Here is a 12,106-nt window from a genome sequence, read left to right as displayed (position 1 = left end):
TTTTTTCCCCCCCCCCCCCCCCCCGTCCGTTACAGCTCATCATTCCCTTCCCATTGTCATCGTAAAGATACGTCGCGAAATTGAACAAAGAATAAGTATAATATAATATAATATGCGAGATACACTGTACATATTCCACATGTACTAAATACATAATCACATTGCATGTAAGATTTTTTGAGCGAAAAATGAATGTCAGTCTATAGTTTAGACTCTAATGCCCATTTCCACCAATATAGATTAACTTTAATCTCGGTTCAACTTACTCTTCGTCTTTTTCTAATCTTTAGAACTAGAAAAAGACAAAGAGTAAGTTGAACCGAGATTAAAGTTGATCTGCGTTGGTGGAAACGGACCTAAATGATTTTCGTTTGCTAATGCATTTAAATTTCTTATCTTTTTCTTTAAAGTTGCTCCATCTAATTATTATGTAATTATGTTCCACGTGCGTTTTCATAATAAAAAATGCACACACGTTGAAATTTAAATTAAGGTCAACAAGTTTAACAAGTCGGAAGTAATGTTTTTTCGTCGTTATCTGATAAAATTACCTGGTTAATTTTTTCAGTTGTTGCTCAAGGACTTTAATTTCAATTTGTTGCCTCCTCGAAGCGATGAGCAAAAAGATTAAATCAGGAAAAAAGAGAACATCGAAAGAAATCTCGTAAATCTATACTTATGTTAGAGCAAATAAGTTAATTGACATACGTGCTGTATAATTTTGTTTTGCGTGATGTTAAAAAATGATGATTCAATTCGATGATGGTTTTTTTAGCAGGATACATCTCCGCGTGAAGTGTTGCTACCACACGTTAATCGCGCTTGTGTCGCCTTTTGTGTCAATAATGCTCGTAATGTCCCTTTGATTGTTGCGATTTATTTATCATAGCGGCACACGAATTTTGAGAGAGAGAGAGAGAGAGAGAGAGAGAGAGAGAGAGAGAGAGAGAAATGTCCAGATTCTATTCTCCTTTCCCAGACGAGGATGTCTGGCCGGAGTCTGGCTTGGAATTATAATACTTATCCCCGACCTCGACTGGCCAGTCGGCCGAATAGTCATAGAATCTCACGCCGGACGTTTTATCTTTTCTGTTCCTGTTCTTTTTAAAGGATGCTGCAGTGACGGTCGAAATTAATCAAGGTCGATAATACAGACTTTTTTAAATTCCAAATTCGACAATAGTGACATCTTTCATTCATTTCTTATACTTATTATATATCGTTGAGTCTCGCTCAAATGCATTCATCTGTCCTTATCTAACATATTGCAACGCTATCTCTAAGAAAGAGATCAACTAAAATACTGCTCGATTTCATGGCTTCATGTCAATTTTATTCGTAGTATACGAACGAAATTTTTGGCAACTCTTTTCTCTTATACCAAAGCCCCTACCTCGTTTCTAAAAGCATAGGATTGTTTTTCAAAGTTTTCTGTAGGCTGCTGGCTACTTATTTTAAACGGGTAAAATCTGAAACTCTTATATGCAGCACATATTGTGACAAGTTGACTGCAGGAGCCGGTAACAAAACTACAATTTTTAATTTTCTTTTATTTTTCGCATTAAATTGTAGCTGGCAGCTTGTGTTGTTGTCCATACTTTAATTGTGGAGAAGGACTTTTCAATTCATAAACACAATTAAGAGAAAAGAGTCTTTAAAAATTAATGGCAAAACAGGACACTCCAGCATCCCCTTAAGCAAAACCCTACCGCCGATGCTTTCTCTTTTTATCCTCTCTCCTTTTCTCCCAAAACAAGAAGGATACGTAACACCATACGAAATCGTATGCAATTACGCGCTGTTATTCACAATGCTCGAGCGACCTCGACCTGCTTTTTTTCCTTTTCCTTTTTCTTCTTCGTCTTCATTTCTTTATGCCATACGATTATCGTTGGTGGACCGAGATAGCTCACCAACAACATTTCTCTCCTTTCTTCACGCTTTTCATCACGCGCGCGTGTCTCTCTTTACGTGAAAGTTTTATTTCGTCTTATATTGCAGTAATCAATTTGATTATTTTATGGCCGTTTTTATCAATGTATAGTTTTGTCATTGTAATTTAATTTTAGTCTTGGTTTACAAGACTAATTTCATTTTTTTTCTAAACTAAGAATTAGAAAAAGATAAAGAGTAAGTTGAACCGAGATTAAAGTTAATCTGTATTAATAGAAATGGACATTAGCGGAACAAATATTTATGTATTAAAAAATCACGGTTTTTAACCTTTTAACATCTGACAAACATATATCTAATTGTAAGATAGAAATATTATCGCTTTACGTATGATTAGAACGTTATGTAATTATTCAAATCTTTTTCACGCCAAGTATACATTATAGTTACATCATATTTCGTGCGTAATTACTTCATCTATGCACTGTGTCGTAAAATAGAAGGAAAAAAGAAAAATATGTGCGTATATAGAAAGAGTTGTTTAACTTTTTGCGACATAAAATATATCTGTTTCCCGTGAACGCAAAAATTGTTACATTTCCTTTACATGGTATAAAATGGATGATAAATAATATAAATGTAAGTATGTGTGTGTGTGTATTTCAGCGAAGTTACAACACTATCATTAAACTAGCGTCGTTTGTGATAAAAATTTACTTTCACGTTTCGCAAAATGCTGCCTTATTCTAGCAAAATTTTTAAGTACTATGAATGGATGAAAATGATTTAGAATATTTGGATCAGATAGTTCAGGTGTTTTATCTGACCACAATGCTGATCGTGCAGCGGCCGGCACGTGTCTGTTCTCAATATCTTTCGTTGCATTGTACTCTCTAGTTGTAAAATTACCTATGCAAATTTTGTAAGCACCAAAGTCGTTGAGTTAAACTCTCGGAACGGATTTGCGCCGCGGATTCACAAAGCAACAGTTTAGATATAAGATGACTCGTGAATTTCGCATCGCTTCGTCGATCCTCGAAAGTTAAATTCCTTATAGCATAGAACTGTCTTTGAGAATTTAGAATGTCCGAGAATTAGTAATGCAGCATTGATTGCATTACATCATTACATACGATGGAGTTTAGTGATTACTGACAGTTATGCTTGACTATTAATCACAACGTGATTAATCTATGATAATATTTTTATGTTTAAAGATGAAGATTGTCTTCATTTTTAAGCGATACCGAGAGATAATTCGTAGTGATTTATATTTATTTAAATAATAGATGTGGAATGTGCTAAGTACATTCTCGATATAATGCTAACGTTGCATTTTCTATATCTTAGAAGAAAAGAAAAGTGAATGTTACAGAGCAACACTTGTTCTTATGTAATATTTATGCTGCGAGAGGCAAATTTTCAAAGATCATCATCAAGAAGAGACAGAGGATTTGTAAAAGTCAAAATATTGATTTTTTAATTTTAGCAGGTTATTGTAGTGAAACTTCATGATCTTAAGAAATAGAATGCCGTTGATTTATTAAAAAATGTAAAATTGCGGAAATGAAAATCCAATAATGTTAAAACTGGTATTCGATGTGGCGTGAAAATCTGTTTTGTATATATGCACTCTGACAAACAGCACGAGAAAACTGCGCGAGATGATTATCGTAGATCTTTCTTTAGAAAAGTCTATATATAATATGAATTGTAGGAAGTCTGTTTTTAGAAAACTTTATAACAGAGGGTGTATTAAATAATAATACTGTTAGTCGTAGCAAGTTTAACCATTACGAGAGTGATAAATGGCACCAAAAGTTTCATCTTGGGTTACTTATAGAGATTGCCTTGACCTGACCTGAGTTGACTTGTATTCGAAAACACATTTCGAAACAAACATTAATTCCTAGCAAATTTATGTATTTAATTGCCCATTTCTACCAATATAGATTACCTTTAATCTCATTTCAATTTACTCTTTTTTATAATTTTTGAAATTAAAAAGAAATGAGGAGTTAGTTGGACCGCGATTGAAATTAAACTACGTTGACAGAAACGGGCATCAAAGCAATCAAATTAATTACGGCTGAAAACGCTACAATTGTTCAATATTTCAGGAATGTATTCATATCAACCAAACGTTTAAAAAAGTTTATATAAATTTGGGTCTAGAAACTTAGTTTTTGAGGTAAGAAGAATTTTATTATTTAACAATATAAAACAATTAACAATGGAACAAGTATTAAACAAAACACAGTTTAGTGGAAACAAACAAAAACAAAAATACATAAGAGAGAACATTTTGTCACAAAAATTGTTTGTTAGTACTTGTAAATGATCATTTCCCTAAAAAACCGTGTTAGTCCTATGGAACTTCATTCTGATGCATGATAAACTGCTCGATTTGTTGCGCTTGAACTTCGAACCCAATTGATTTTTACATTTGAGAGCATTTAAAGTTCATGAAGTTTTAAGAGAGTGTATCGTAAATGGATGTGTAAGCAAATATTTCTGTAAAATTTTATATTCAGGAATATTTAGCAAACAAAGTATGAAACACAGATTCAGAGAATGCATCGAGACTGGAGAAGAGCATTTTAAATAATTTTTGGAATAAAATATTCTGTCTGTGTGTACTTTATATTTAGTTATTTCTTTTAAATTTTATCTTCATTAATTCTATTACTTGCTTCATTAAGTGTTCGATATTGTTAAGCAATAAAATTCCCTCTAAAGGGAACTAAAAAAGAATATTATTCTTCTAAAAAAGAATATTTATATTCTCTGCAAATTATTATAAAATGTATGAATAAAAATATAATTTGTCGCAAAACAAATTTTTTTAGGTATTTTATTAAAGATATTTTTCTGGGAAATTAAGTTTCTAAAGATTTTTTTTGATATTTGGATATTATGTTTAAAATAATTTTATTATGTTTAATATAATTTTATCTATATTTTAAATATAGATAAAATTATTTAAAATAATTTTATCTATATTTTATATATGGTTAAAATTTCAAAGATCCTAGCAGTGCCGAAATGGAGATATTCACCTTAAAAGTTTCAACTTTTAACACGTAAACTCCTTTACTAAGCATTGCCGAAATAACGTTTTAATACTTTGCAGCAAAAATTTTCTACAGATTTAAAAAAAAATGTAATGTAGGAATATTATAAGACCCATATAAAAAAAAATAGGGAGGCCTAGCGGTACCGTTTCTGAATTAGAGTAGTTTAAATTTGTAATTTGTTGGAATTTTTCTTTTCGCACGCCGAGCAGCGAGACAAGAACATGTTATTGCCACTTTAAATTTCAACTATCTTCAGTGCGGACTAGTGTTCGTGTAAACAGATACGACATTTATGCATGTGTGTATGCTCGCTTCAAAAATTTCTCTTTAGAGAGCACGCGCAGAAAGGCATATTCGTAAGTTGCTCGCGATTAATTTTCTAACGTGATTGTAGCCGGAGAAATACTTTAATACTATTTATTAATTATATATATTAGGTGTTTCAAAATTCACGACCGCGAAGTACAAGACCTGATACTTTATGCAGAAGCAAACAACTTTTTTCTTTCACAAAATTGCGTTCGATAGATAATTTTTTTGTTAACTTCAACCTGCTCTCCTGCAAAAATTACTTGTCGGATACAATTTTGCAAAAAAAGAGTTGTTTGTTTTAGCATAAACTATAACATATAATAATTCTTATATGTAAATAAAATGTAAACAAAATATTCTATATTAAACAATATGTGATTTTATCGAATAAACTTTCAAATTCGATCTTCTCTCTTGTGCAAAAATACTATTTATTTATTTATTTTTACATAAATAATCATTTCTTTTTCAACTAATCCTGTATATACAACTTAAATTATAAAATGTATTATGAACGTAACACAATATTATTTTCTCTCCTTTTTATATTTTGTTATTTTCAATCTTTAGACGAGCATTATTTCGATTGTTATACAGGAAAAACAATTTTACTAAAGTATCTAAAAAATTAGATAAATAGTATAATAATAATTTTATTGGACTGTTAAAATAATTGTGTAGAAAACTCTACCACGATAAGCAATAATGTAAAAAATTTTAACAATCTAACATCTAATTTGAGCGTTCTGTATAATTTGATAGTCCAACAAAATTATTTTTAGATCTGTATCGGTCTAATTTTTTTAGATACTTCAGTAAAATCGTTCTTTACGTTGTACGTACAGTTTTCCTCGTAACAATATTTTTTATGCAACCTATTCGACAAATATTAACGGCATTGACAAATATTATTTACATTTATCTTCAAACACGATCGGTCCAACACTTCGATTGTCATGCATCAACATATGTTATTACATTTAAAAAACGATTTTGTTACAAATATTTGGATCTTTTTACACTCTCCAACTTTTATCTGAAATATTTTTATATAAAAATTATATTTTCCGAGTTATTCGGGGCTATCGACCTTTTTTCCTCACCCGATATAATTATTTTGAATACCTAACAAAATTAGTTCGAGATCTGTATTTAACTACGTCAGCAAAAATGCTTCTTAGCTAGTATAGAGAATCGGATCTTTGGGAGCGAGCGTGGCATAGTGAACAGCGCACTGGTTTGCAATGCTAGAGATTCCGGGTTCGATTCCCGGCGGTACCAAAAAAAATATTTTCATTATACGCTCGTATCTCCTCTCGGGAGGCAATGGCAAACCACCGAGTGTACCTTTGCCCAAAGAACTTCTCTAACTTAAAATTTCGTCATTCGGAATGGACATTTAAATGTAGGTCCCATATGACTGTGTAACGTGTGCGCACCACAGGCATATGATAGAGAAGTTACTAGCTAGGACTTACCTTCTTGTGTGCAGTTGAGTTGATAAGCGTTACCGACAATCGGCAACGCTGTGGGATATGGCACGTTCTTTAAGGCATACAAAAACTTGGCCCTCCGTACCATCAATGCCACCGAGAGCGTAACCATGCAGATCGATAGAAAAATAGTCAAAAATGACCATTCTGCGATCAAAACTGCCAGAACGATCATATTTTTGCACCTGTAATTGTTTAATCGGTCGTATTAATATTTCAACAGAGTGATCGGGAAAACAAAATTTTTTGAATCTTTATACGGAGAGAATTTTTTCTTAGAAAACTTCTTTATCCCCCCTAAAAAAATATGATAGTCGTGGGGCAACATTGTATTTTAAAGAATTTTAATGTACACATATTATTCATTAATAAAATTATAATAAAGTATAAAATAAGTTTGATTAATTTTACTGAATTGCATAATAAAAATCTTTAAAATATTATGTTGCATCACAATTACTATATTTTCAGGATAAACTAAAAAAAAAATTCTCTCCGTGTAGAAAAGGTAAGCACTCTTTTTGAAATCTGCAAAATAATCACGAATCTCGTCAGTGTTCAAGAGTGTTTGATCTTTTCTAAACATACAACTTTAGAAAATATCGAGCGCTCTTACACGAAATTTGTAATCTTTTCCGTAGATCTCAAGAAAAGTTATATTCAAGAAAACTTATTCAATCTTTTTTGAAGATACAAGATTAGAATTGTGTGAAAAATTTTGTTGTGCGACTGTCCTGTTGAAAAAAGAATTCGGCAATAACGAGGGCAGAGTAAGAATTGAGAAGAAAATCAAGTATACATACTGCTAGTACGAGAGACGTCAGAGATTCAATCGCCAAATTCAATCGGATTCGCTTCTGCGATGCTAGATTCAATCGGGATTCTCTTCCGCGATGTTAGATTCAGTCGGGATTCTCTTCCGCGATAAGACTCAGTTGGTTTTTAACTTTTTATCCGCGGGCGAATCGTAAAGCGATCGGACCGTATCGCAGAGATGTTCACCGGGTGTAAGTGAAAAATCAAATTTTAGATACAAGTACGCTTTGTACCGAGAAGCGGAAAACAGTTTGGCAATTATCAAGTCCACCAAAAGTGTCGTGAGAGGGTGAGAAGAGGAAACGCTAATTTTCCAAGAGTGGATTAATACGCACAAAGTTGCACCGTGATGCCTTGCTATGCCATCCGCTTATAATGAATGATCAGTGCGGAAGAGTCGCCCTTATATACTACCGGATTGTACTACCGCGATCAGCGACTAACTTCTTTTCCGCCAATAGAATTGCGAATACGCGTATGTGTACGTACGTACGTACGTGTTAAGCTACGTACTGATTGGAATACATATTCGTAAACATGTGTTACGCTGAACGTCTGTTACGTGCGTATACGTATATATGATACGCAAGCGAACTCGTAGAAATACATTGGAGGCTGAGTACCGGTCGGACGCGAGCACGACTCCACCTCCCTTCTTCTACCACTACATATAGTAACGATCCTATCCTCCTCTCAGACGCGAATATTATGATACGTGGTGGAAAGAGAGGGAAGTGACAAGCAAGTGGAAAAGACTTCTTCGCCATTGTCACTGTTATGCGAATCGGCACTGCGTCAGTATAACTCGTGGAGATCTGGAGACGGTACTCATTATGCGCATGAATCTCCGCTTTCTCGTCGCGGAGAACGTTCCGCGTTTCACATTAGAACTGTTACTTTAAAAAAATTCGAAGCTTCAAAGTTTAAAATGTCTTCGAAGCTTTATTTCATTTTAGATTTTGTCATATAATTTTTGTAAATGTGCGCACCTATTACAATACTATTATTACTATATTTAATTAATAATGATATTTTGATTGTTCGAAGCTTTGAACTTTGAAATATTGAAGTAACGAAGTTTTAAAAATTCGATGCTCCGTATCTTTGAATCTTCGAAGTTTCGATCCTTCGAAACATCGAAGATTTTAATGTCGAAGCTTCGAATCTTCGAAGCTCCGAAGTTCATATGTCGAAGCCTTCGAAGCAAATCATCAGCTCATTTCGCACCAGCGCACTATATATGATTTAAAATTAAGAAATTTTGGCCAAACCCTAATATTTTTAAATGTTCTCACCAAAATTTAAAAAATGAACGTATATATTTTTATAATAAAAAATATTTCTTTTGACATTTTTAATATTTTGAAAGTTAAGATTCTTTTACACCGTATGTGTTTTTAAAAATGAATTATCCAACTAAATTTTGTAATAATAAATTTAAATAAACAATTTAATATATTTATACATATGTGTTCTCTCATAATATACTGGTTTGCTAATGTAATCCTTATTGCTTTACTCTAACTAGATTTCGCGAATAATTTTTTTAAATGACGCTGCCGGAGTCACAATATATTCAAAAAAGCTCCTATCTTTAATCGTTCATAACATGGCTAAAAAGTATAAAGGTATTGAAATAAAAAAAATGCATTTTATAGGCCACAATGCATTCATGACTCCTGATCGAAATTTCAAGATAACATTAACCTTCTTTATTAAAAAATGTCAAATATCGCAAAAAAAGCTATTTTTTAAGTATTAAACCTTAATTATCTTGGAAATCCGACGTGCTAGATATTTTTCGTTTGCGGCATTGTTTCCAGCATCCAAAAATCTATAAAAAACACGTAATCCGGTCCAAAGTAATTTTTTGTTGTAAACTAGTGTAATCTATAATTATTAGACTGCGGAAGTTTATGCAAAATACTTAACTGAGTGTTTTGCATAAAATGCATATTTTGCAATTTTGTAAATTTACAGATGGCAATCTCAATCTTTTTAATTCACCTTTTAATAACTCTTTAACGAACAACGATTGACTGCTAAAACTGTCCGATAGTTAATATTCAGTTAAGTATTTTGCATAAAGTTCCGCAGTCTAATAATTATGCATGAATGTATATATTTTTTAATAAATAGCAAGAATAGCAATAATTAATAAGTTTTTTACTATTCCATATATAAAAGGTGTTACTAACAGATTTTCTACCATTGCAAACCAAGTTAAAATACATGCTGTATATACAATTCCTTACAAATTAAATAGATTCATTGTGATGGGTAAAGATGACGTTAATAAAATGAATAAATGTGACGTGCACGTGTACAGAATTGATTACCGAGAATGTGAGGCTACGTATGTAGGACAAACTAAGCGCCATTTAAGAACGAGGGTTAACGAATATATAAAAGATATAAATAACAAATGTGATTCACCCAATGTGATTTCGGAATATAGATTATACCAGAATCATGAATTTGATTAGGAAAACGCGATAATTTTAGATAACGAGCCCTCGTATGTGAAAAGATCTGTATCAGAAATGATACATATTAAAAAAAAAGACGTTAACATTAAATATACAAAGCGATATCGAATTGTTACTAGACGCCTACCTCCCCATCCTGGAACATTTGTCCCCCACTCGATCATTTTGTGTTACCGACAACTAAACGAATAGATGGTATGTAATTAATGTATTATTGTGTATGTCGACAATGAGGAAGATTACTCAATTTTAAGTTGTTGAATGAATCTTATAACGGAGGTAATTTAGGTAATTTAGATAATAACAAATTTTGATAATAGCATTTATAATTAATTATAATGATATAACGATCGCATTTTGCAATACATAATGGCATATTCAATATAAGATTGTCTCTAGTGTACTTGGTGTAAGAGCCAAAAATTCTCCGTTAAATGGATTTATTTATACAACGAATCTACATCAGATTGATATGCATTGTTTGACAAGGAATAACATAACAACCGGATATCATAAAGAAGATAAGCGGATCGCTAAGAAGTTAAACATAATATAGTGAGGACAGTATCCAACAATTGAATTGTTCTTTGAATATGAAGATATAGGTTATTATATTGTATGTAATTGTATTTAAATTTTAAATTGTTCACTGAAGATGACCATATTGAAGGTCGAAACGTATGACAAAATAGACTATATTCTGTAAAAGAATGTTGTAATATAAGAATTGGCGTAAACGAACTAGCCAGACTCGAATAACTCTGTGAATTTATATTTAACTCAAACTTTATGTTGAAATGTCAAATCTAAAAATTAATGTTCAGAGAAATAAGAATGACATAATTAGTAACTAAAAAAAAACAAGAATATAAATATTAACTTTGATTAGTCTTTTAAAGTAGTTATATTTCACAATTATTTTAATATTTTATATAATATATAATAAATAAATAATAAAATAATTACATTAGTTTACAAGTTTTTTGTGCAAAAATATATAAAGATTGTTTCTTGAATAATTTTTGACACTGAGCCCGAATCTGTCATTGAAATATGATATTTCCATCGGATCCGATTTTTGAAATATAAGAAAAGACATTTTTTCAAATATACATACGTAAAGTTCTATTGAAATTAGAAAACAAATTGGAAGAGCGTTTTATTTTTATTTGTTACGACTTTGTCATCGGTTTCATGTATTAGAGTCCAGTAGAGTTGTCTCTAGAATAGTCGACTAACATGTTTTCGTCCTAATACCTTCGATCTTTTATAACATTTCTGAATTATCATTAAATTTTGGTAGAAATGTTCGCTGATTACTTGTTACACTCAAATTACTTAAAAAGAAATTAGGTGTGAATGCAAGAAATGAATTTTTAATGCATCTATTTCCATGCTAAATTTTTAATTATCACTATCAGTCAAATGACGGTGCTACCAATATGCTGTATTTAAAATAATTCGACTTGAAACTTTTCCAGCGACAGATTCAAACTCACCGTTCTAAAATACGTTTAACAAATTGTTTCATCTTGCACTAAAAATTATTCAAAATTTATAAACCATTAGTTAAAAAAGGCTCCAAAGATTAAATCAATAAAGGAATGTAAAGCCAATGGGAACCGACACAGTTGTACATGTGTAATCAATAATAATATATATGTCAATCATCAATTACAAATTACACGTGTAATTGATGATTGACATATATATTATATTTTTTATTATACACGTGCAACTGTGTCGGCTGTCACACACACATTGGCTTTACATTCCTTCATTGATTTAAACTATTAGTGTCATTAGTAGAGGAAGGTCACCGATACCACTTTGTTTTTAGACAATATTTCTTAAACAAAAGGTAAAAATACAACTTCAAAAACATAAATACGAAGTAAAAAGTGTTTTCTATCAGATAGTATTAGCAATTTTTATAATACTGTTAGCAATTTTGCAATAATTAAGTTTTTTGTATGTTATGAAAAAATGAGCGTCTGACAAAATGGGCTCCAAAACTGACACAGTA

The 12,106-nt window shown here is 31.5% G+C and overlaps 1 protein-coding gene across 1 annotated transcript in view; it reads right to left on the bottom strand.

Moving 5' to 3' along the window:
* Positions 1 to 8,053, bottom strand: part of LOC108766041 (cytochrome P450 4c3) — a 19,821-nt gene extending 11,768 nt beyond the window's left edge. The window contains exons 1-2 of the mRNA XM_018515065.1: positions 7,579 to 8,053; positions 6,761 to 6,960 (exon numbers count right to left, since the gene is read on the bottom strand). Of these exons, the coding sequence (XP_018370567.1) occupies positions 6,761 to 6,950 (190 nt within the window). The 5' untranslated portion in view covers positions 6,951 to 6,960; positions 7,579 to 8,053. The remainder of the gene's footprint in view (positions 1 to 6,760; positions 6,961 to 7,578) is intronic.
* Between the last annotated feature and the right edge of the window lie 4,053 nt (positions 8,054 to 12,106).

Source organism: Trachymyrmex cornetzi, unplaced genomic scaffold (assembly GCF_001594075.2).
Source record: "Trachymyrmex cornetzi isolate Tcor2-1 unplaced genomic scaffold, Tcor1.1 scaffold57, whole genome shotgun sequence".
Taxonomy (NCBI): Eukaryota; Metazoa; Arthropoda; class Insecta; order Hymenoptera; family Formicidae; genus Trachymyrmex; species Trachymyrmex cornetzi.
This window is presented reverse-complemented; position numbering and strand designations above follow the sequence as displayed.